At 41.5% G+C, this 27166-nt stretch overlaps 1 protein-coding gene across 6 annotated transcripts in view; it reads right to left on the reverse strand.

The window, feature by feature from the left end:
- Positions 1-27166, reverse strand: part of ABCC4 (ATP binding cassette subfamily C member 4) — a 282364-nt gene that overhangs the window by 30909 nt on the left and 224289 nt on the right. For 4 of the 6 annotated variants that reach the window (XM_001137006.7, XM_016925451.3, XM_063792279.1 and 1 more), the window contains 6 exons: positions 26300-26419; positions 25083-25193; positions 24073-24173; positions 22530-22721; positions 13614-13769; positions 2640-2729 (listed from right to left, as the gene is read on the reverse strand). In XM_001137006.7, coding sequence (XP_001137006.1) covers positions 2640-2729; positions 13614-13769; positions 22530-22721; positions 24073-24173; positions 25083-25193; positions 26300-26419 — 770 coding nt within the window. Of the gene's footprint in view, positions 1-269; positions 459-2639; positions 2730-13613; positions 13770-22529; positions 22722-24072; positions 24174-25082; positions 25194-26299; positions 26420-27166 lie in introns of those variants that run through there. The other 2 variants (XM_054665475.2, XM_063792281.1) reach the window with 1 other exon arrangement.

A 27166-nucleotide genomic window follows, 5' to 3' on the forward strand; every position in this document is an offset into this window, starting at 1 on the left:
GTCTTTGTCTCATTACCCCCAAACGAGCAATGTAAATGCTCTGGTGTCTTTCTTAGGTCAGGTGTCGGAATATATGAATGATTAAAAACAGCTGGAATCACACTGGAACTACAATGTTGTACCCTAATTTTTAGTAACTCTTCCAAATCATTCACAGAAAAACCTACAATGTCATAAAGAAGTAGTTCCCAGAGAAAGACAATGATGGGATAATTTTTCAATTCTGAGGGGGACCTACCACGTCTTCCACCTCATCATTTCTAGAATTCTTGAGAGGCTACTAAATTTTATTTTAATTTTGGCTACAACAAATGAAATAAGTATGAGTTACAGTCAAGTTCCACGATGGTTTTTGATAGGATCATCTCCCAATTAACATTTCTTCACTGTTCATAGAGAAATGTGTTTCTAAAAAGTACTTTTGCTCTCTGAGAATCTGTGACAAGGAATCTCAAGCTCTGAAACAAATAGAAAAACACTTTATGAGTAATTCTTGTTCTTTTAGGGTGTGTCACAATTTCACTATTAAACCTGTCCTGAGAGTTTAGGGGCACAGGATTGCCTTATCTTTCTTTACATTTGACAGTTAACTGTACCCACCTCTTCTCTCCTAGAATTTCACTGTACAGAGATTCACAAATTTAAATGAAATCAGAGGTCAACTGCTTATCAAGTATCAGGAGGTGAAGTAATCGACCTAATTTAGAAAAAGAAAATCCCCACAGTTGCTGGAAAGCAGGGTGGGTGTGTAAGGACTCGGCAATGACATGCCTTCAGAAACAAGAATTACTGGCAGGAAACTGTCAGGCCTCCAAGTCTACTTGCTCACAGTCAAAACCCATCTATAAATTAAAGATTTCAGAGCTATCCCTGGAAGGGCAACAATGACAAATGCACCAATTCAAAACAACAACAATAACAATGGAGGGAAATTAATCTCTGTCACTCAGGCTGGAGTGCAGTGGTGCAATCATGGCTCACTGCAGCCTCGACCTCCAGGGCTCACAAGATCCTCCCACCTCAACTCCCTGAGTAGCTGGGACTACAGGTGCATGCCACCACATCTGGCTCTTTTTTTTTTTTTTTTTTTTTTTTTAGTAGAGACAAAGTCCACCATGTTGTCCAGGCTCCACACTTCTTTGAAATGAAGAGATCAAACATATTAATACATACTTATTAAATGCTTACTTTTTTTTAACTTTTAATATTTATTATTTATTTTGAGATGGAGTTTCACTCTTGTTGCCCAGGCTGGAGTGCAGTGGCACAATGTTGGCTCACCACAAACTCCGCCTCCCAGGTTCAAGCAATTCTCCTGCCTCAGCCTCCTGAGTAGCTGGGACTACAGATGCGCACCACCACGTCTGGCTAATTTTGGTATTTTTAGTAGACACAGGGTTTCACCAAGTTGGCCAGGCTGGTCTGGAACTCCTGACCTCGTGATCCATCCGCCTCAGCCTCCCAAAGTGCTGGGATCACAGGCATGAGCCACCGCGCCTGGCCAATTTTTATTTATTTTTATTTATTTATTTATTTTGAGATGGAGTCTTGCTCTGTCGCCCAGATGGGAGTGCAGTGGCACAATCTCGGCTCACTGCAACCTTGGCCTCCCAGGTTCAAGCAATTCTCTTGTCTCAGCCTCCTGAGTAGCTGGGACTACAGGCGCACACCACCATACCCAGCTAATCTCTGTATTTTTAGTAGAAATGGGGTTTCATCATGTTGGTCAGGCTGGTCTCAAACTTCTGACCTCCAGTGATTCACCCACCTCAGACTTCCAAAGTGCTGGGATTACAGGCATCGACCACTGCACCCAGCCTTAAATGCTTACTTTTTAAAAGCAAAAGACTAAACTAGGTCCTGTGAGGGGATTACCAGTTTTATGATATGGTTTCTGCCATCAAGTATACTGGCACAAATTTGCAGAACTAGTCTGAACACAGAAAATCAGTGTTAAAATACACAAACCAACAGCACCTTAATAGTCAAAGTCCTTTTTTCATGCAAGGGTGAGAAAATTTCAAGAAGTGGCCCAACAGGAACCACATAAATAATAGAAAAATCCTCTAGAAATCAACATATTAGTATAAAACCTTAGCAGAGGCTGCAGGGTTCTGTTATCTGCATTAAAATTACACGTTTGCCAATAAATAATTATTATCCCATTCCAACTGTATAATTTACCTTTATAAACACTTTATTATAAAACTTAAAGCATTTCATAAATATGATCTCATTTATCTTTTAGTTAATTAAAAATGACTATGGTCTTCCCTTACTAGAAATTCCCTAAGAACAGAGCAGTAAAATAAATGGTGCAGAGTAACTTAGTCACTAATAGGATCTCAACTCATAAATACAACTTCTAGTTTAACGCATTGCTAAAGACAAATAAAACAACACCAAACTGTTTTGGACAACAGGAAGAAAATTAAAATGAGAACCAGGGAAATTTTATTTTTGGTTTTCATCATCATCAGTATACACATTTTAGCATATCCACATCCTCAATGATCTCCTGGGTGGTGAACAAAGTTAGTTAAACCGCTAAGCTCCTCTTAATTTCCTGCAATGCTGTAAAGGTACATATACACACACTGAGGCTAACAAACTAAAGATAATTACATTTTATCAATTACCTCTTGTAAGGCATTCCACAGTTCCTCATCCGTGTGCTCATTAAAGGGATCCAGGTTTTTCCTCATTGTTCCAGTGAACAAAACAGGTTCCTAAGTGCCCAAAATAGTCACGGTCATTACCACAGACTCTTTTTTCATTTTATTCCAATGCTAACATCAACAATAGAATTAAGATACCAAAAAATACAATTCATGATAATAATTATAGCGTTACAAATGCCTGTTTACAAAACAACATATCTATTAATGTTCCACTGTACAAAGCGTGCTCCAAAATACCTTCCAGACCACTGAACACTAACAAAACTGTTGCAGTGTGCTATCTTAAGAAGAAAATGAAAAATACAGGCCTGATGTTTAAAACTGTTTTCCTCGTATTATTAGCTTAACATGAAATATAAGGATATAATTATTCGAGGGTCTACATGAATAGAGCGATAGAAATTAACCATCAATCATGTAATACTGGAAAATACCAACAGCATGATTAAAGTTTGTGCTTCAAAGCCAAATTATTAAGTATTTTCCAATTTGCACTAAAGAATAAATTAGGATTATTTTCTCCGTTGGCAAAACAGTTTTCCAAGATTAAGAATCTCTCACCGGGCGCCGTGGCTCACGCATGTAATCTTAGTATTTTGGGAGGTCGAGGCGGGTGGATCACCTGAGGTCAGGAGTTCTAGACCAGCCCGACCAACATAGTGAAACCCTGTCTCTACTAAAAATATAAAAATTAGCTGGGCATGGTGGCACATGCCTGTAATCCCAGCTACTTGGGAGGCTGAGGCAAGAGAATCGCTTGAATCCAGGAGGTGGAGGTTGCAGTGAGCTGAGATCGTGCCATTGCACTCCAGCCTGGGCAACAAGAGCAAAACTCCATCTCAAAAAAAAAAAATCTCTCCAATGTCAGAATGGGACATCCTTTTTTTTTTTTTTTTTTTTTTTTTGGCCAAAGGAGATCTAAACAACTGGGGCCAGAGGCACCTCTACTTATGAAAGGATTGCCTCTGATTTTGCATCAGTGAATCCCCACATTATCTCATCTGTGCATCAAGATTACCTGGGTCACAGAACCTCATTATTAACTAAGAAAGCAGGGTTACCTGAAAACCACTGTGAAGGAGGTCATAATAAAATTACATCAATTTAAATAGCTGTTCCTATTCATCTGCTTCAGGAGGATCCCACAATTAAATCACTCTTAGAATATCGGCCTCTTCTGGATTTCAAGAGAGACTCTTGAACATAAGCTTAGGTAGGCTGTGTGAAAGTTTTCTTCTGGTAGCTGGGTGCGGTGGCGGGCACCTGTAGTCCCAGCTACTTGGGAGGCTGAGGCAGGAGAATCACTTGGACCTGGGAGGCAGAGGTTGCAGTGAGCCAAGATCGCGTCACTGCACTCCAGCCTGGGCCACAGAGCAAGTCTCCATCTTAAAAAAAAAACAACAAAAAAACAAAAACACAAACTTTTCTTCTGGAAGGCTCTAATAAGCCAGCCCATAAGGATATAGGAGCCCCATCAACTGCTTTCAAGGATAGGGGCAGAACAAGGGGATGCACAGATGTGGGAACAAGAGAAGGTGAGACTCTTCCACAGGTACTGGAGAAATGCTCAAGGGAACCACTGGCCTCAAATCTCACCTGGCTTTGGGGCAGGACTGTTCCTCCTCACTTCCCAAAAGCCTGAGAAGAGAGATAAAGGTGGTAGACTTCTTTTTTCTCCAGCCATAAAGAAAAATGATACCCAGGGAGGCTCTCATCCCTTTCCCTATCGTCTCCGTTTTAAGGCTGGTGAGGAAGAAACGGATGTAGAAGGCAGACAGGGTGCCACCAAAAACATAAGTCCTCAGCAAAATGCAAAAATGGAAACGACGGTAAAATGGGCACTTTGTGTGTATAAAGCTGATAAAGTGGCCAATATCCTTCCAAAAGCACTGAAAAGTCACTGGTCACATGATGTTTCTGAATTACCAAATGGAACTGAAAAATTCCAAGAGTCACAGGTAAGGTCTGTCTTAAAAGTACCCAACTGAAGACCAAAACCTGAACAACCATCTAAACAATGGTGAGAATTTCTTGTGAGGGGAATAACCATCATTCTGGTTATTTCAGATTAAAAGATAAAAACTTGACTTACTCTTTGTAATTATCAACTCTAAAATTCCAACCTCTGCCTCCCAGGTCCAAGAGGTAATTCCTCTTTCTTTCGTCGTTTAAATGAGGTATACAGAAACAATGTGGCCAGGAGAGGGGTGGCTGCAACTCCTTCCTCTCTCTCTTTGATGCTCCTCCTCCTCCCCACAAGCCCTAAACTGAGGGCACAATTCCGTTCAGTGGCCACAACCCAGAGACTCTTTGAGGATATGTGTTTGAGGAGATAAAGGAGCTAAGAGGGGAATGGGTTAAGAAATGGGCTTTGAGCCCATTTAGAGCTGTGAGACGCAGTTCTTTGCTTATATTAACAAGTCCATTACCTTGCCTATGACGACCTATGTTACCTGAACATTGTTTTCCTTCAGGTTCCTCTCCTAGAGAAAAATCACACCCATTACCAGGTCTAGGGTTTGATTGAGGGTCTGCCTAGGTTTTCATAATATGCTCTAGAGAGATGATACCTAAGCTAATCTATGAACAAATTTCTTTGCATTTTAAAGACTGATTGTTCTGCCTCTGTTGAGTGATGAAAGGGCTCATGGTATTAGCATGTTTCGGAATAGCGGTTTTGGTGGCTCAAAAGAACAGGCATATGAGTGTACAATTCAAGTCCAATCATCCTGTCTTCCATAATCCAGGGCCCCTTGCCTGTCACCTTCCTTACTTTCTTCCTTTAGGAGGGAAACCCCTTTAAATGGCTGAATCCCTCCAAGGACCGGGGGAAGGATTAAAGTGTGATTCTTCACAGGACCTTGAGTTGCTCAATTCGAGCCAACAATGTCTGCAGCTACTTTGGGCTGAGCTCTAAACCTTGACCTCAGATACTCTGCAGGACCTATGGAGGCTCTGCTAATTATCACCAACCATCATTACTGGCTTTTTTTTTTTTTTGGTTAAAAAAGCCAAAATTTAAGATTAAGCATTTCCCACTGCCATAAAGGTTCCTGCTTAAATCCGTACTATCAATTTAAAGGAAAATATTAAGCAATTATTTATGTTTAGTTAGCAGCATTACACAGAATAAAATAGTTTAGTAAATAAGAATATTTTTCTTTGTTATGACATACTAAATATAGATTTCATAATGAGTAAAATTTCAATCAAAACTTGTTGAATGAGAATGATTTAATAAAACATTAACTGATTGAACCTATATTTTTCTTTAAAACCAGCAGGTAATTTGTTAACAATGTCTGTTTTAATATGCCAATGTGTTTTATACATGGTGTTCATTTTGGTTTCTAATTCTGCTTTCATCCACTTGCCAAATAAGAAACAATTATATTATCTTCAAAAGGTAATAAAAGTGCTCATCGTAGTCACATACTGCAAGAGCAGATAAGAGTCAAATTAATTATCATTTCTGATAGATATTATTATTTAAAGTACCCTCTTCCATGTAATGAAGTTAGTAAACAAATAAATAAGTGTTGTAAAAACGTTTGCAGGCAGAACATTTCAGAGTAGAGATTTATGGTAGACATACAATCTTCATGTAAAATATAAAAGATTTAGTAGCCTAAGTACATATTTATTGATGGTATATATTTTAAAATGTCATTTAGTACGAGTTTTAACCTCCATTGTTAGCAAAACCAATGTTCTGTTCAACGTATTATTTTAAATGAAGCACTAGATCAAATCTGTTTTTCATTAGGGTTTAAAGGTCATACTTTTTAAAAATCTTTGCGCCATACTGAGTAGTAATTTTGTCCTCATTACTCACATAAGACAAGTTGATATTAAACATGTGACCAGGCTGGGTGTGGTGGCTCATGCCTGTAATCCCAGCACTTTGGGAGGCCGAGGCAGGTGGTTCACTGGTGGTCAGAAGTTCAAGACCAGCCTGGCCAACACGGTGAAATCCCATCTCTACTAAAAATACAAAAATTAGCCAGGCAGGGTGGGGTGCGCCTGTAATTCCAGCTACTCGGGAGTCTGAGACAGGAGAATCACTTGAACCCAGGAGGTGGAGGTTGCAGTGAGCCAAGATAGCGCCACTGCACTGCAGCCTGGGAGACAGAGCAAGACTGTCTCAAGACAACAACAACAACAGCAAAAAAAAACCCACCACGTGACCTAAAAATGGCCACTCTGAATCAAAGCATTTAGTGCAGTAAATTGATAATCCCTCAGCAGGACTGCAAGACTGAAAATTACAGTCTTCCTAGAGCTTTCATATAAACTTCTGGAAGACAAGCCTCTCATTATCTCAAGAAGAAACTCTATCCACCAACCTTCAGACACTTAAAACGACCTGGGACCAAGACAAAAATCGCATGGGGAGTTACAAACCAGCAGGACAAAGCACAATACTTTACCCTAATCTTGTCCCAAACCAGGAAACTTCGCTTTCTTAAAATATACACTGCACAGTAGCTAGCCACGACTGCTGCTGCCTGATGTCCTCAGAGCTATGTGTGCATTTCAAATCCTGAAGACCTTGATTCAGGGCAGCTCATCTCCCTGTGTCAAGAATGAGGGAATCACCTGAAGTCACTTTAAATCTTGGTTTCCCTTCTTTTTTAAAAAAACCCTGTAGCCTCTGAATGAACTGATCATCATCCATTTTCAGAAGAAAAGAACATTGTTCGCCAACAAAGGAAAAAGAATTTAAGTCGTGTAAAGTCTTCTTTAGATACAAAAAGGTCACCAGCTCCAGGCAGCAGTTCCATGGCCTTAATGAAGACTTCAGTGTGCAGAAACAAAGGACTGACTGCATTAGGCCAGAATCCAATTGTATTTCTTTACTAGTAACTGCATACCTACCTCTTTTCCCTTTGAATTTTGTTCTCAAAAAGAAGAAAAAAAAAAAAAGGAAAGAAAATCAGGTAATAAAAAAAGAAGTCTTAAAGAGACACACTCTGGTTAACCTTTTCAACTTACTGAAGAAAATTCAGGGAGTAGAAATACCAAGATAGCAGAAGTCTGAGCAGTGGGCTGCTTAAAAACTACTTAGCTTTTGCTTTGATAGAAAAACAAAAAAGTCCATCAAATATGAAAAATGAATCTGTTTAATCCTAACAAAGATTATAGCTGTTGATGTATGCCAACCGTTAGGGTGCTATCATAAATGTTGAATTTGCATGAAGTTACTCTTTAGTTGAAAACATTTATTTGTGCCAGTAGGATTGGAGGAGTAAATAATCCATCCTAAAAAAAGTTTTGAAATCCATTTTTCCAGATCCTTCAGTTAAGCAAACTCTTGTCTGAGTTATAGTATCACGTTGGTGTTCTCCTTGGGAAGTGCACTTAACTACCCCGTGTCATGAACACAAAGGAAGCACACATTTCAGCTAACTATTCTGTTTAGGGAAATTATTTAGGAAGTACTTTCACTGTTTGCTTCTTCCTGAAATTTTGAATACAAATTGAGGGGTACTTTCTTAAGAATTCAGTATTTTTTTTTTTTTGAGACAGAGTCTCCCTCTGTCGCCAGGCTGGAGTGCAGTGGCACAATCTCGGCTCATGGCAACCTCTGCCTCTGGGGTTCAAGCGATTCTCCTGCTTCGGCCTCCCGAGCAGCTGGGACTACAGGTGCGCACCACCACGCCCGGCTAATTTTTGTATTTTTAGTAGAGACGGGGTTTTACCATGTTGGCCATAATGGTCTTGATCTCTTGACCTCGTGATCCACCCTCCTTGGCCTCCCAAAGTGCTGGGATTACAGGCGTGAGCCACCGTGCCCGGCCCAGTATTTGTTTCTTAAAGTGACTCCAGGACTGGCCCCTGACTGTGTATGCCATCATTTCTGTGCCCCAGTTCTTTCCCAGGTCCTTGCTGCTTACTCCTAACCACGAATTTGAGTTGCTAATGGTGTGGTCAAGAGTGACAGAGGACCCTGAACCATAAATGAAAGGGATAAGCCAGGAAGAGAGAGAACACAGAAACTCGTGCTCCACACAACCCCAGGAAGCCATGCAGGCTAGACTTGCCCAAACATGGCCATTCGAAGAAACAGCACTTGGTTCTGCTTTTGCTGTGTTTGCTCCCACACTTCCTAGATTCCCTACATCAGTGTGTGGTGACACAAGCCATTTGGCTTTCCACTCACTTCTGAGGAAGAGGGGTGTATGCTTTCTGCACTGCAGACCAGTAACCTTCATGCAACCTCAAGTCTCCAGCCTTCTCCACCCTCTGCAGCCAGCGAGGCCTCGGAAGAAAAAGGGCTCTGAGCTCCCACAAGGTAAGGCTTGGAGGTTCTTCTGACGCTCACTAGCCCACGACACATAAGTGAATACACTCTGTTTCCAAAATGATTTTCTTTTAGTGCTTAGTGTCACTTAAGGTTTTGGAAAAAATAAAAATAAAAATAAATCACAAATGATTCAGTCTTTCAAAATGACCTAACTGTCCAAATGACAGATAAAGTTCAAAGAAAAGATACCTTTTGACTTTGCTGTATATTTGCTCTCTTTGGTTATGGCTTCTGGGAACCTTTTGTAAGTTGGGTAGACAGAAAAACAAACAGTACTTTGGGAGGCTGAGGCAGGCGGATCACAAGGTCAGGAGATCGAGACCATCCTGGCCAACATGGTGAAACTCTGTCTCTACTAAAAATACAAAGATTAGCTGGGTGTGGTGGCACGCACCTGTAATCCCAGCTACTCGGGAGGCAGAGGCAGGAGAATCGCTTGAACCCAGGAGGCAGATATCGCAGTGAGCTGAGATGGCGTCACTGCAGTCCAGCCTGGCAACAGAGCAAGACTCCGTCTCAAAAAAAAAAAAAAGAAAAAGAAAAAGAAAAGAAAAACAATGAGTAAAATGTCTGATGAGGTATCATGCTGTCCAACAAATACTTACTGAAAAAAAATTGAGTTGGATAGTTCTGAGTTCTGATTCTACTACTTATTAGCTGTTCATCTCCAGGTAAGTTATTAATCTCCCTGAGCCTTAGTTTCCTTCCTGGAGAATGGGGCTAACTTGACACACCCTGCAGGGCTGCAGTGACAATCACTGTGTCATGAGGCTCCTTGCACGGTGCTGCCAGGCAGCAGGAGCCCGGCCAAGCAGGGCAGCACAGTGAGGTACGCTGTTCTTCAAATGGCAGGTGCAACCAATGGATCATGAAATCACTTTTGTGACTCGTGACCATCCTTATGTCTTTTATATGAACCAGAATAGAATGGATATAATAGAAAATATCAGGGCGCAGAAGCATGGAGTAATATCGTGTTGTGAGACTTTTGTTTCTGTGCGTGTGTGCGCACCTGCACGAGCCCACACTAAATCATGTTGCAAAGCAGAGTTCTGATCGGGGACTGCGCCAGCCAACATGGGTTTAAAGTCCCTAGGAGAGGGTTCAGGAACTCAGGATCTGGCATTGAGATTCGCCGTAAATTCCATTTGAATCCTGACTCTGCTGTTTACTTGTTAAGTGGGTTAAGCTCTCTGTGCCTCAGTTTGAAAATGTGTCAAATGAGGATGACACAGAATTGCTGTGAGGACGAAGTGGGAGATGGCAAGGAAAGAAGATAACCATGTTAAGGATTCTGCAAATGTTAGGAATTCTCACTACTTGTGTAACTTGTCTGGGACGCAACAATCACTAAAGCACTGGATCTAAGAGGGACAAGCCCCTGTTCTCACGCAGGGCTGAGAACCAGTGTCGGCTGCCTGCTCATGAAATGCAAAGCATTAGAGGGGTACTGAGAGTGGTGAGGAATGCCGCTAAGACCGGGGTGGGGGAAAGCCAGAAAACAAAGTGATAGCCTCACCTTTTGTTCCTTGTGAGAAAAACATTAGATTTCTCTCTTAGGCTTTTATTGTGCACATTTTTTTTTTGTTTGTTGCTGCTTCACTATTTAAATTTACATAAACAATTTGGTTAAAGGAATTCACCAAGGATCACAAAAATAGAAACAGAAGTTAATGAGCCAAGTCCTTCTAGAATAGCGAGTAGCAATAATGCCCTAAAGGCCTGCACCCCAATCCTTAATTAGAAATAGTTACTATTGAGCATTCCTCAGAACCCAGAGTAGGGCCACAAACATGTTCTCATCCAGTAAAATCTTCACAACAAATCTGTAAGTTAGTAATTACTAGGTTTGGTTTAAGGATGAGGAAACTGAAGCTTGGAGGCTAAGTGACTTCATTGAGGTCACACTTCTATCAGGCAGTGCCGGAATAAAAATGTGGGTCGTGTTGACGCTTAGAAGATGCTCTGAAAGATTCTATCCCAGGCAGTCTGCTGAATGATTTCCTGGGTCGCATTAAGTATTGCACAGTCCCTCTAGACTATGTTTCTTTTTTTCAACCAACATTGAGCCTTGGAGACAAAGCCATACAAAGTTAAAAAAGAAAGTTTCTCTGTTTACAATGCTTGGAGATCAGGATCTACATGGATACAAAGCTTAGCAGTGTTTTGTAAGCATGCTCCCTGGACTACATACATAGAGCATTTGCTCAAAAGTAGGGTGGAATCTTATGGAACTGAACCAAAACCTGGTGATGTCAAGGTATATTTAGTCTTTGCTCAGATGTGCTTCCAAAACATTACTGGCAGAGCCAAGAATCATCTAATGTTACTTCTTTATTTAGAGTTCTTTTATGTACACAAGCACACAACTATTTCTTATTAAGAATTCATTCAAAGTAATGCAGGGCACGTTCCTAGAACCTTTCATCCAAGGATATAAAAGCACTTTACAGACATGCCCATTATCTCTGCTAAGTAAACCTCATTTGGCCCATTTTTAAGATGGGCATAACCAAAATATAAAACTTGAGAATTTATACTCTCATTTTCTACTGTAAGCACTAAGTCATGCTTCTAATAGCCAGAGGGAATCTAACGTGCTAAACATTTCTTCCCATTTTATCCTGAAAGGGATACTTTTTTTTCTTTAAACTAAAAATAAAAATTGTGGTACAATACACATAGCATAAAATTTACCGCTTTTGCCATTTCAAAGTCAACATTTCAGTGGTCTTAAGGACATTCACATTGTTTTGCAGCCATCACCACCATCCATTCACAAGACGCTTTTCATCTGACAAAACTGAAGTCCTGTGTGAAATAATGTAACTCCCAACCCCCCACCTTCCCTCAGCCCCTGGTGACGACGCTTCTCCTTTGTGTCTCTGTCAATTTGACTAGTCTAGGTATCTCATATTAGGGGAACCATCTAGTGTCTGTCCTTTTGTGACTGGCTTATTTCACTTAGCATAATGTCTTTAGGGTATATCTGCATTATAGACTGTCAGGATTTCCTTCCATTTTAAAGCTGAATAATTTCCCATTGTATGGATAGACCACATTTTATTCATCCGCTCATCTGGCGACGGACATGAGCTATTTCCACCTTTTGGGTACTGTGATGATCATGGATGTACAAAACTCTGAGATCCCGCGTTTAATTCTTTCTGGAAGTGGAACTGCTGGATCACGTTAGCTCTCATTTTTTGAGGAATCTCTACAGTGTTTTCCAAAGTGGCTGCACCATTTTACATTCCCACCAACAGTGCACAGGGTTCCAATTTCTTCACATCCTCCAAATTACTTAAGCGTGATTCCAATTGTTTTAGAGGTCAGTGCTAGGATAGCCATAACTGTACTTGGTCTAAGATAAAAATCACATTCTCCTTCCCTTCCGGTGGCTCGTTCTCTATGCTTCCTAATAAACGGGCATTGAAGAGTTGTTTATATCCACATGCCCAGAAAGCTCATTACTGCCTGGGTTTTGCTCTTGTCTCCTCTCTGTGTTTCTCTTCTCCAGAATATGTGTTTGTGTGTGTGTGTGTGTGTGTGTTCCTCAGCTCCCCTCAATGACTATAGAGTGTTAAAAAAAAAAACCCACATTAAAAGAAAACCAACAAAAAACCCAGCCATGTCTGGAGTTGAATATGTGGAGGTGTTGAAGTGAAGGACAGGATGGAACTGTGAGGTCCGATGGAAGCCATGAGGCCCCACAGCTGCAGACCCCATGCTGGTGGGGACAAGGTCTATGTTGCTCATGCCTATACCCCTGGAGAATAGTAATTACTCAATGAATACTTTCTGAATTTATGTTAAATATGAACCAAAGCAATGACAGGAGCTCTTATTGTACAAATAATCCAATCTCTAGAACACTCCTTGAGAGTCACTTCTGCGAAGGAGAAGAAAAGAAAATAGAATCAGAGTCCAGGAAAGGATGGCCAATTTAACCCTCCACCATCAGAGCAAACACTCACTGGGTCTGTGTGAAATACACCACACACTCTCACAATGGTGATCGTAAGAAAGATGAAGCAGAAGTGCAGAGAGATGGAATTCCGTCTCTCATGTTCTTCCTTGCTATTCTTTAACAACCTCCTGGTTAAAATCATTCACCAAGAGCTAGATTCTAAAAGTCACCACAAAGCAACTATAAGTTTTTTAATTCTCACAGCCCACAGTTTCACAGAAAGCCCTTCATGGAGGTAATCACCTTTGAGAAGGTAGCTTTAGTTCCTACAGCAAAATTCCATCATTAAGACACTTAAAATCCACATCTCCCCATAGAAACCTCCCCAGTGCTAAACAAACCATGCATCATTTTGTTCTTTATGGTTATCAGTGGATAAAACTGTGGCATCTTAGTATAGAAATCTATCTGGGTAAGTTATTAAATATCACACACACACACACACACACACACACACACACACACACACAGAAATGAACAAAGCCGGATATCTGATGAAAATACCTGTTGAAAATATCTGCTCATAAAAACATGCTCTATTGGGTGAAAAAAAAAACAATCCTTTCATCCAATTAAAAAAAGCAATAAGAGTAAAAGCAATTAAACATAGTAGCTCTTACAAAAGGGGCAGGTAAGGACGCTATGACTTGCATACCTGAGGTATGATTGACATTTTCTTCCTTAAATCGTGAAGTCCAATTTCAGTTGTCAAGATCTTATCAATCCAAATTTTACCTTCGGGTTCTGACAATCTAAAAAGGGCTGAGATGAGGGAACTTTTTCCAGCTCCGGTTCTTCCCACAATGCCAACCTACAGAGAGATCCAGGCGGCAGGATTAAAAAAAAAAAAATCACAGGATGCAGCGAAACTAGGAGACAACTTTCGGTTTTTGAAGAAGAATTAAGGACATTCTATATTGAGTGTAGTCTAAGAGTTTCCCAACCTCAGCACTGATGACCTTCTGAGCTGGATACTTCTTCATTTTGGAAGCTGCCCCAGGCATTGTGGGAGGTTTGCTAGCATCCCTGGACCCTACTGCATAGATACCAGGAGCACACTCCCAAAATGATACCACCAAAAATGTCACTGACAAACGTCCCCTGGGGCAAAACTGCCCCTGGTTGAGATCCACTGTTCTAAAAAAGAGTTAAAAATAACAGAATCTGTTTACTGGCATTGAAAAGTCAACAGTCTCCTAAGTGGCCCATGAAAAGGCAACTTTTAAATTAGCTTTACTTGCAGGATCTGAGTAATCTGAATTTCTGAGATAATTTCACAGGGATATTAATTCAAGACAGAGGTGTCAGAAGTGACATAAACGAGTATTCATTTTTCTAGAGTTCTATTATTTAAGATAACATATTCTTTGGTAGAGAAACTTCCAAATATTAAATATCTGCCTATATTTTGTCTCAAAAGGAAATGTTTCAAAATTCTGAAGTGAAGATTGCAATGTCTTAAAAGACAGTAGTAACCGGTAGCCAAAAAACACATAATGAGATCAACAACAACGCAAGTAACATTTGCTATTTACGTAAGGCCTTTCATCTGCACAGTTCAAAAGGCATTCTACAAACTAATTAATACTTACAATTGCCCCTTGAGAAACATTTGTGTCAAGTATCACTCCTCTATTAAAGCCAAGACAGAGAGAAATGAAGTACACTGCCAATACGATCAAAGAATCAATAAAATGCAGGTAAAAAGGTGGGGGCAATACGTCTATATTGTAAAAACTGGCTTTCACATGTGTGCATATAAATCTGTATGCAGAAACTGGCCTCTGCACCAATGACCTTGCACAACTGCAAATTTCCTGGTGGGAACTTCCCAAGAAATGACATCCTCCTTATTTAGAAATCTGGAGTCAACGAAGGACATAAAACATGCCTTCAATCATTTGTCCATTATTTAATAAATTTTAAAACTCACTGCAAAACTTTACTGGACACTGGGTATGTGCTGGAAATGTGACATATTACCTCATTTGAACACCTCCATATCTGTAAAGTCAATAATGGCATTTCCACAAGGAATTTTATCTTTAAAGAGATACATGTACAAAATATAAAAATGTAAATGTTTAAAAAGTGGCTTTAGCTAATTTTATTAACTTTGGAGTCATATTCTACCTTATGGTAAATCCTAGTTTATACTTTATAGGTGGGCCATTTTCTGCACATAGGTACATCCGGGTGTGTGTGTATATATATACACACACACACACACCAATTGAATTTCTGAGATAATTTCACAGGGATATTAATTCAAGACAGAGGTGTCACAAGTGACATAAACAGGTATTCATTTTTCCAGAGTTCTATCATTTAAGATGACACATTCTTTGGTAGAGAAACTTCCAAATATTAAATACCTGACTATATTTTGTCTCTCTCACACACATACACACACACGTGTATGTGTGTATGTGTGTGTGGGGGGGGGCTTATGTGTGTTTCTCAGTAAATCAGCACGTATCTAGACATAGACAAATGCTGTGTTTTTGAGAATGTGTGGACACTCATGTTATCAGCTCTATGGGAAACTGATCCATCTGTGCAAACCTGGACATTTCTAGGCCATTATTAGTAGATGGCCAGGATGGACCCCCTCAAAGGTAGGGAACACTGAGGGCTGCCTACAACCATAAGACTAGGCACTCCAAACTCAGGTGAGGATATAATCAGCAAAAGGCAACCAAAGAAAACCTGGCTCTGGTTAGTTCTCTTCAAAGTCATCAAAATTACAGTCTCCAAGTCTTTCATAAGTCACCAATGGGTTTTATCAAATCCTCTGGAGAATATCACTAATATCAGTAAGTTTACATTCATAACACGAAAGAGACACTTAGTTTTATTTTAATTGCTTTACAATTGACCCTTTTTGTTTCCCCAACTGGGCCAAGAGTGGTCTCTTTGGCCAAACATTAGACATTTGTACTTGGATCTCTCTTCATATATGAAACTCAACATGATTAATACCCAACAGCCCCCCTCCAAACAGCTGCTGCTTCTAACTCCTCCATTTTAATCTAATAAATTCTTCCCCAAGTTCACAGGCTCAAAACACCCACCTCCCAGGTTTTCTCAACTCCAAGCACTAAAAATATTACTTGTTCTGTTTCTTGACTCAATACCCTCACTTTAATTTCTGCAGCCATTACCTCAGTGCAAGGCTGCATTAACATTTGAAAAACAAAAACTCTTTTGCTAGTTATAATCAGTGCAAGTGAATTCGAAAAATAAAGAAATGCTGGCCACAACCCCAGCAATCTGACAGAATCCTTGTCACATGTTAATACCTTTTCTTTCTGAACTTGAGTGTGAGTTATCTGTGTTCCTAAAGATATAATCTCATATATTTAGGCAAAATGAGAATATGCATAGAATATTATAATCTATTATTTAATAAACGTATTTACTTCAGTAGCTACATAATATTACAGTATATATGATTATTTATTCAACAAATCCCCTATTTGTGGATGTTTAGGCTCCAATATTTTGCTATTGTAAATAATACCATGTTAAATATCCTTGAAGCTACATCTTTGCAAACAACCTTAATTGGTTTCTTAAAATAAATTCTTAGATGTGGAATTGCTGAGGAACAGGTATGAACATTTTCAAAGGAGGCTGTTAAGTGATGCCAAAATACCCTCCAGAAATATGATACCAATTTCTACTCCCACCTGTATCCCTGCAAATTCACTAACCAGGGTGTTATAACTTTGTTTTAATCAACATTAGTTTGATTCTACAAAGTGGAATCACTTGCCCCATCACATCTTGCCAGCAGTACATAAAATCAATTGGCTTCAGGCCTTCAGCGTCTTCCCCGTGCACTCATTTCTCAGATTACACTTCCGAAGTACAGCTCTCTGCCTGGCACTCCACACTGGGAAACCTCCTCTACAAAACGGTCCCAACTAACCTTTCCATCCTTAGCTCCATGAGCAGGATTGAGTTTGCGGGGTGGCTGTGAGGACTAAGTGTGCACATGTGTGTTATTCACCTGGTAGTTCATGCCCTTGTACGCTCAGAGATGCCTAATTCTTCATATCAAATCACGGCATCGAGCCTAGGCATATGCCATCGTGCCTTTCACATGCATTTCGACCTGCTGAAATCCTAACCACCTTCCACAGTCTGTTTCAAATGTGTAATTGCCTTAAAATCCTCCACTTGTCCCCTCATGTGGATTTCTCCCACACTTAATGGCTGTCGTAACACCTTTTCTAAACAGCCATAAAATCTGTGAACTCCTTCTATCTTACAGAGTAGGCATTTATATACTACTTTATTTCTTCTACTAGGGGATAGGTGCTGTGGGCAGGGCCTATATTGGAATTAGCTTTGTATTATTTGTATCACCTGTGGTGTCCTGCAAAAAAAAAACCAGAAATCCCCCAGAGAGTTAAGCATTTAACTCAGGCTTGAAACACTTATGGGAAATCTATTGCCATATTGTTCAGGTATACAATAAGCTAGGTGTTTTACACCTGTTATCTTGTTTAAGTTATACAACTCTAATGGTTAGGCCCTATCACTTGCATTTTGCAAAAGAGAAAAATCGAGGCTTAGTAAGACTGATTAAACTGTTGAAATGACTGAGCCCCTAAGTGATGGAATGGGACTGAAACCCAAGTCTGCCTGCCTCTTGCCCATTCTGCTGATGGCCTCCCAATCACTTGGATAGCCTGGCTCTGTATTCCCTTGGTGTAGCTAGAAGGGAGACAGCGGGGAGAAGTGTGGTTGTGTTTAAAGGCACTGGCCTGCCATACTGGTCCTATTGTCATACATTTAATGCATGCTGTGGACATGCGTGAGTATAAGAAGGTGGCTGGGACAAGAAGCTGACTACTTTGAGCCAAGACAGTACCTGTATTAGGGTGGATTACAGCTGTTGACAGGAAGAACTGGCACCCACAGAAGAGGCTGGGAGAGAAGCCTGCAGCTACGTTGGACACGGGGCAACTGGGAAACAGGCCAGACAGACCTAGTGCACTGTGGGGCAGTGAGACTCATTTTGATCCCATCAGCAGTGAACGGAACTCAAATACATCGCTGTGCTGAGCTGGTATGAGGACAGAGACTGCTATTCATGGAAGGCTGTATGGTGGGATGAAAACTGTGATGGAAGACAGAGATGACCGGAAAGGTGCAAATGAATGCATAAATGTGGAATCACACAGAATTAAATTGTAATGTAAATTCATAATTTGCAGAATATAAAAGTAAAAAAACAAAAAACCTGTAGGGTGGCACTTGGCCCAGGACTATCCAGAGTCTCATGTTTAGTCACAAGAGGGGCTGGGGCAATCCACGAGCTCCACTTCAAGTTGTCAAAGGAAGTTTCTTGGAAATCACAGATTATTAGTCATCCAAAATTGCTTACCGGAGAGCAACCGCTTTACTGCAGGGGCAGGAGTGGGGGTGGTTCTCGTCCCAGTGCAATTTTAATCAAAAGGGTGGGGTGGGCCTGAGAGTCTGCATTTCTAACATGTTTCCAAGCAGAGGCAGGTGATGCTGATCCCAGCCCCTGAGATGAGCAAGCAGGCAGGGCAAGTGGGACAATCTGGCTGTGAGAGGAGGGGTTTCTCAGCAAACATTAATGTAAAAAAGGAGAGAATATAAGAAACTAATATTTTTGCACATTATAGCAAGGTCTAGTACACATCTGTAAAAATGTATTATCCAAGTAATAGCTTTGAGCAAGGAAAAAAAATAACAAACCAAAATCAATCTACCTCTAGAGCTGAAAAATGCTTTAAAATGGCCCAGTACTCTCTAAAATGATTAAATCAACCACAAAATCATCTAAATGAAAAATGCAGCCAGTGTTTGGAATCTAACCAGGAAGGCTAGGGTGGTATATACCTCATTTTGGTTCATTCTTTTTTACTTGCTATTTCTTCTGTGAATTAGAAACTTACTTAGCGCCTATTACTTTTTCCTATTTGTTATAATGTCCAGGAAATCTGAGCAGATGAAGCAATTGAAAGAGAATGAAGCCCTGTTTCTGCTGTGTGGACACATTCCTACATCTCCACTGGAAACAATGCCCCTCTCCATCAGCTCCAACAGCAAAGGGACTGCCTGAGATCCTGGGGCTGCAGGCAGGTGTGGAGGAGACGAACCCTGAATATACACAAGAAAAGTGGAACCAACTCACCACGATGTTGCCTGAATACACAAATGAAGCTAAAGGTGACACTGTGAGTGAACCAGGACACAAATCAAAAGCCAAGTGGGGCTGGGCGCAGTGGCTCATGCCTGTAATCCCAGCACTTTGGGAGGCCGAGGCAGGTGGATTGCTTGAGGTCAGGGGTTCAAGACCAGCCTGACCAACATGGTGAAACCCGGGCTCCACTAAAAATACAAAAATTAGCCAGGCATGGCAGCGGGTGCCTGTAATCGCAGCTACTTGGGAGGCTGAGGCAGGAGAATCGCTTGAACCTGGGAGGCAGAATGCGCCAAGATTGCGCCACTGCACTCCAGCCTAGATGACACAGCGAGACTCTGTCTCAAAAGCCAAGTGGTTGTAGCTATAATTCAGTCTTCAAATTCAATTTACCCTCCCACGTTTTAGATCTCAGGTAATCCTAAGATTTGGGGGGGTTTTAAGATGGAACGATATCAATGTGGGGATATAGGTTGTTTTCTAATGCGTACAACAGAGGTTTGTAGATAATTCATATTTTATGGCTACAAGGGAAATTTACAACGTGGCCAAACTAACAGAATGATGTTGATCAGGTAGGACCTAATAACACATTGTCTGAGAGTAAGCAAACATCCCCCTGGCCCCATCGGGAACAGAATTTGAGAAACCTTGCTTTCAGCAAGAGCTACAGCTGATGCTGCCTGCAGAGTGGTCTCTACCTTCTTCACACTCACAAGGACGCTGGGTAGATAATGAGGAATCAGCTTTTGCTGGTTCCCTGGGTATCTTCTGGGCATGAAGCTGTATATTTATTTTTCATGGCACAAGGGTATCATTCATTCAATTGTGACTATAGCCCATTAAATGGGTCTGTGGTGGGAAGTGCTGAAAAGAGCAGTTCCGAAAGTATCTAACACTGACACCCAGAGAACGGGCTGTTGCGGGAGCTGTCGTGTGTGTTTTGTTACCGATTTCTTTGTATGTGCATATCCCTCACTCTCACAGGCACCCACCATGTGCCCTGCAGCATGCCATTTTCTGGGGGTACAGAGACGAATATAAAATGCTCCCTGACTTTAAGAGGCTCAGGGTACTGTGAGATGCTGACCCAGAATTATAAATCATGCCATCGTGCTATCTTCTTTAAAAAAAAATTGTGGTAAAATACACAAAAGGTACTTTATGTACTTTTCAAATTGTGGTAAAGTAACATAAAATTGATCATTGTAATCACTTGAAAATGTTCAGTTCAATTATATTAAATACATTCATGTTGTTGGGCAACCGTCACCATCATCCATCTCTAAAACTCCGTTTATCTTGTAAAACTGAAACTCTGTACCCATTAAACACTAATGCCCATTCCCCTACCCCTGCCGCCCACCATCCTACTTTCTGTCTCCATGACTAACTATTCCAGGTACCCACATGTAAGTGGAACCTTATAGCACCGTCCTTAGGTGTCTGGCCTGGTTCACTCAGCATAATGTCCTCAGGGCTCATCCATGTCAGAATCACACATGTCAGCATGTGTCAGAATCACCTTCTTTTTAAGTCTGGATAATATTCCATTACGCGTGCGTATCACATTTTGTTTTTCCATTCCTCAGTCAATGGACACTTGGGCTGCTTCCACCTACTGCTCACTGCAAATAATGCTGTTATGAACACGGGTGGGCCACAGACGTTATATTAAAGAATCTGGCCAGGCATGGTGGCTCATGCCTGTAATCCCAGGCATGATTTGGGAGGCTAAGGTGGGCGGATCACTTTAGCTCAGGAGTTCGAGACCAGCCATGGCCAACATGGCAAAACCTGGTCTCTACTAAAAATTCAAAAATGAGTTGGGTGTGGTGGTGCACACCTATAATCCCAGCTACTGGGGAGGTTGAAGCAGGAAAATCGCTTGAATCTGGGAGGTGGAGGTTGCAGTGTGCCGGGAATGTCACATTGCACTCCAGCCTGGGCGACAGGGCAAGACTCTGTCTCGAAAAAAGAATCTATAAGATGACATGGAGAATATAGTTTCAAAGAGGCAGAGATGATTGAACTGACTGAAAAGGGTGCACACTAAGAGCAAGGCAGACAGGTGCTTGGGGAGAAGAAGGGCACCCTGAGTCCAGGGGATGTGTGTCCATATTGGGAGTTGTGAGGAGAGGGGTGGGAAGGGGAAGAGATTCTACTGTCTTGTTTGTTCTGGTTTAGTTCAAGAGGCTGTCCTAGTCCTAGCCAAGGGCCCCAGGACACATGTGAAAGGGACATTGCTGGCAGACTTAGATACCTGCAAAACCAGCTCACAAAACTCCACACAGCCTCCCAAGTCCCTCCTTGTTTTCCTTTCACTGACTTTGAGTGAGTCTCTGGTGCCTTTACTGCCTCCAGCTTGGGGGTCTGATTTCTGAGCACTGATGGGGTCATGGGATCTGGGTCTTCCCTTGGGGGCTGAGAGCCAGACAGGTCCTGTCAGGGTGGGCCTGGGGCTCATTAAGGTTGCAGCAGCTGCTCACCCAGGCAAGGAGCTGGCCATGTAAGGATCAGATCTGTGATCAAACTGTTTCAGAAAGAAAGAGTTTGCAGTGAAAGGGATGGGGAGGGAAAGCAAAGCACAGGTTAAAGGAAGGCAAGAAAGACTAAGGAAAGGGCCTGATAATGTTTGGCTGTGTCCCCACCCAAATCTCATCTTAAATTCCCACATGTTGTGGGAAGGACCCGGTGGGAGGTAATTGAATCATGGGGGCAGGTCTTTCCTCTGGTGTTCTCATGATAGTGAATAAGTATCATGAGATCTGATGGTTTTATAAGGGGAAGTTTCCCTGCACAAACTCTCTCTTTGCCTGCTGCCATCCATATAAGATGTGACTTGCTCCTCCTTGCCTGCCATCATGAGTCTGAGGCCTCCTCATCCATGTGGAACTTTAAGTCCATTAAACCTCTCTTTCTTCTGTAAATTGCCTAGTCTTGGGTATACCTTTATCAGCAGTGTGAAAACAGACTAATACAGGACCAAAGGATGGAGGAGGAGAAAGGCTGGAACAGAAGCTGCAGCAATGGAGGGGAAGAGAAGGACTTGAGAAATGCAACAAAGTAAAAATTGACAGAATTAGACATAGGAGTGTTGGTGACACAAAGCCAGAGTTGACTTCCTGGAAAAATCCATGAGTAATTAGGTATCAAACAGAGTATCCTGGGTCACGTTAAGCTCCAGCCCTGAGGCCCGGGGCCCACCAACCACAGTAAAGCAGTTCACAGCAGGAAGAATGCTGGTATCCACATTCCATGGTTAGTTTCCAAGACAGGTTAACCTACGTATCACTGATCCCCTTCACACATCCACAAGGAAGACAACAAGCAGACATAGCACTAAATCTTCTGAAATTGAGAAGAGGCAAGATGCTTTAAACAAACCTTTTCTTGTGATTTAATGAGTGCTGTCAGATGCTTCAGTACCAGAGGCCCACCTGGACTGTACATGAAGTTCACATTGTCAAAGATTATCACTCCTTCATGGGGCCAGGCCGGTGGTGGGCGTTTCTGATATTCCCAAGGTGCTTCTTTTTCAAGGTCTGTGTATTCAATGACCCTTTCTACTGAGATCATCTGAAAGAAATATGACATCCCGAGGGGTTAGGAATGGAGGGTGTCATTTATGGATGTTAAGAGACTGTCAATGAAATGTTCTTCTTTCATACATAGTTGGTTAAGGAGAGAAGCAGGAGACAGACGAGGATGTTGATGACTTACAAATTTGGTTCATCATTGTGTAACACCTTCACTTACAACCACTTCCTTCAACATTAGGTTAAAAGAATGAGAGAAATGAATGCTTAGATTTTATTTATCCACTTCTCACATCTGTATTAAAGGCAAGACAATTTTGTAAAAGAAAGGAATACTTAGAGCCACCAATCAAGAATCTTTTGCTGGCTGGGCACGGTGGCTCATGCCTATAATCCCAGCACTTTGGGAGGCCGGGGCAGGTGGATCACCTAAGGTCAGGTGTTTGACACCAGCCTGGTCAACATGGTGAAACCCCATTTCTACTAAAAATACAAAAATTAGCCGGGCGTGGTGCTGCATGCCTGTAATCCCAGCTACTCAGGAGGCTGAGGCAGGAAAATCGCTTGAACCCGGGAGGTGGAGGTTCCAGTGAGCCAAGATCGCACTATTGCACTCCAGCCTGGGGTACAAGAGCAAAACTCTGTCCCCTCACCCCTACCCCCCAAAAAAGAATCTTTTGCTATAGAAGGATCACCCGATATAGGTCAGTTAAACTGGATGATTGTGAAACCTCACTGTAATAATTACTCAACTTTTGCTCTATGAGAAGAATGAAAAGATTTTTACGTTTATTGCTTTTCTCTCTTTAGGGGAAGGTGCAAATATTTAAAACATTGATTAAAGCCTCCTATACCACCATAAACTAATACCCTTTGACTAGCACATTCCAAGAGGAGGCTTTCTGTACCAAGAAGGCACACCAGCAAAGCTAAGGCCTTCCTCCCTTCTGTTCATCACATAAGAGAGTAAACGCTAGAACTGGGAGAGGAGGAGACCTATTAATTAAATGTAAACAACCTCAAAATACTGAAATCTTCTTTTACCAGGAATGAGGAATTACCCGTTAAGAAACAAAATTAAACAGGCTTCTAAGAAATTAGCTTATATCCTCTCTAGAATTTCAGAACCTCCCTCCTACAGAGACATTTATTACATCTGAAAAAGCTTGTGATGAATATAAAACCTGCTGACAGAGCAACCATAAGACTCAGAAAAAGATGTATATATTTTATTTTACATTAACTTTAAACAGATGGAGGAAGGATCTTAAAAAAAATCTGTTACCAAAGATGTAAAAATAACCGTTTTAATATTTCACATAAGAATGGCTTTTATACCATTTAATGGCAAGGAGACTTGAAAAGGCAAAGAACGTGAAGATAAATATTACCATATTCTCAACTTCGGCACTTTGTCGAACACACCACTGAAACATCCCCATGAGCGTGAGGGCATAGGACAGTGCCAAACCAACCTGCCCGGCATCCAGAGCTACGTAAGGACGAAGAAGGGAATAAAGTCAGTCTCACTTCAAACCTAAGCCTGGCTCCTTCTGCCACTTACCAAGAGGAACCCTTCATAATGTTGAAACAATTCGCATTTAATGACATTAATAGCTATACTTTTACCATTTGTTGCTTGAGATCAAGATACAATGGGGAAAACAACACTGTATATTTAGAAAAATTTTTAGATGATTTTATGAATTCCAACAGGATCGACATAGATTTAATTAACAGTATTACAAACGCAAGAAATAATGTCATTATTCAGACATTCATTATTATGGTTTCAAAGCCCATTACATTATTCCACTTTCTACGTGCAATGCAACCACAGCTGGAAACCACTAAAAACAAAGCAATAGGTTGTAAGTGCCAATGCTTTTGAGACTAAAATACTACTCTCCTTGTTCCATTATTAAGTATTGTAATGCACTGTTGTTACTGGGGTGGTGAACTCATGCCCTGCTTGTCTGGTACCCATGTGGCATTGAAGATAATACTCTCCTGCTGAGAATTTTTCTCAACCTCATGCACCAGGCAACTACAAACAATAGATTCAAGTAGTTGGAAGGCTAACACCCTAAGTTGGACAAAATGCTTCAGAATCAATTGGTTTTCTCTTCACAACTACCAGACACTAACAGGAATGTTCAGAATCTCAACTGCGCATATCTCAACCCATTCAAAGAAAGATAAACCCATCAAGACCCAAATGACTCCTTAAATGAGTCACACTGCTGAATCCTACCTAACCTGACACATCGTAAATGATTTAATACACTTCATTAGGACCCAACAGTATGTAGTAGTAGACAGGGTGGCAAGAGTTTAATAAATGTAAACACAGCTATAAATTGTAATCATACCATACATAGTTATTCACATCTGTACTTACTTTTTGCCAGAATCAGGGACCCAAAGGCAACGATGATGACAAACATGGCACAGATGGCATCCAGACGGACAGCGAACCAGCGGGACGTTGTCAAAAACAAGAACCAAGCCTCTGAATTTGAGAACGGTAATAAGCATGATGAATAAGTAGATGAATGTGAGAGTGTGTTTTGCTCAGTTGAGCTACAGAAGATTTTTATGTGGAGTAGGGCACCAAAGTTGCACACCCAAGGAATCTTTAGATTCCAGAAAGCTAAGTGATACAGGCAATATACGATACACATACACAATGGTACAGTGGCTTTGTGTGAGGATGCATGCGAATATGAAACCCAGAAATATGATCCTAATAAAGAACTGAGAAAAGTAGTCTCATAAGGACATCTCGTACAGTGCTGAGAGATACTTATGTGAAGTGCATCTCATGTGAAGTCCACCCACACACATGGTTGACTGGTCCAGTTCTCCAACAGCAGAGTGCAGCTCCCAATTTACTTCTCCCACCTTCCATACTTACCAGAAGGCCCACACACACTGACTATTGCTTAGGGGCTATATCAAAATGACCTCACTAACAGGATTTGCATGTGGTTTTTTGTTTGTTTGTTTGCTACTTCTTTTTTCCTTTTAGCATGTGGTTTTTAAAGTGCGATTTAATCAGCAAGATAAAATAAAGATTGGAATGATGGATCTGAATTTTGTAGATTTGGTGGAAATTCTGAAATTTCCATATTGAAAAAATCTTCACTGATGCAAGGGGTCAGCAAACTACAGCACGTGAGCCAGCACCTATTTTTGTAAATAAAGTTTTATTGAATCATAGTCACAGCCATTTGCCAATGTATTGACATCTGCTTTTGTGCTACAATGGCAAAGGTGATTAATCACAACAGAGACAATAATGGCACACAATGCCTAAAACACTTACTAGGTGGCCTTTTGCAGAAAACGTTTGCTGACAGAGCCACAGGCCATGCATGGTGAGAGAAAGACCCCACAAGCCAGTCAGGGGGCACAAAGAAGGAACGTGCAGCAGCGATTCCGAGAGGAGTCCAAGCCCAGAAGAAGGGGATGGGAAAGGAGACGAAGATGCGCAAAAAAGCAGGATGTGGGGCTGGGCCCTGAGGTGCCCGCCAACAAGCTCATCTGACCAGGGAGGTTAAGCCAGAAAAAGCAGCAGATCCTGTCCTTTGAAACCATTTCCAGAAATAGACAGACCTGAATGTAAATCCTGGTGTGCATCAAACAGTTCCTGACACCTCTCTTCTGCTTTGTATGCCCGGATGGTCCAGAGCCCCTGGAGAGAAGATGATAAGTGGGAAAACACTGGACTCCGAGCTGGGGAAACAGAGACAGAGAAAACAGCTCAGTGAGGCTGGGTGCAGAAAAACCTGTGGCCTCCCAAGCTCCATGGTCACGTATCCACCAAACAGCACACGCAGGCCTCCTAGGAGGCTTCATGTTTCAAGGAGAAATAAATGCTCCCAATAGCCTGAGGGGACCCTGCCACTGGAATCTCAAGCTCCTGCTCAAACCACACCTCACATAAGGGGCCTGGAAATAAACGTCCTATCTTTGACCACATTCAAATCTAGTTATAATTCTTTCCTTCCTAACTCAGCCTTCCAGGTCTTCCTCCTCTCCATATTCTTCCCTGACATCTCTTTGGGCAGAAATGATATTTTTCTGATTTTTGAGCCAGTAGGATTTTAAAAAACAATTCTCTGTTAAGAGTACTCACCATACTGAATTACAATTAGCCATCTATGTGTCTGTCCCCACCTTAAATTGCTAATTTCTCAAGGGTCAGCTATAGCCATTGCACCCTGGTAACTGGACGGTACCTGGCACAGGACAGGTACTCAGTAAGTGAGCTGAACAGACAGACTGTCACTTCCCTGCATCCTGGGGAATCTTCTGTGCCCACTCATGCTGGAAGAATCCTTTGTGATCTCCATGGACCTGGGTGATGCAATGCCCTTGTGCTGTGCCCAAGGAACCTGCCCAGCCAAGATGTCTCTGAATGGTCTTAACATTGGCTCCAGGAACCGGACGGATGTTTTTATGACTGCCCCACTGCAAACT

The sequence above is a fragment of the Pan troglodytes genome, chromosome 14, assembly GCF_028858775.2.
Source record: "Pan troglodytes isolate AG18354 chromosome 14, NHGRI_mPanTro3-v2.0_pri, whole genome shotgun sequence".
Taxonomy (NCBI): domain Eukaryota; kingdom Metazoa; phylum Chordata; class Mammalia; order Primates; family Hominidae; genus Pan; species Pan troglodytes.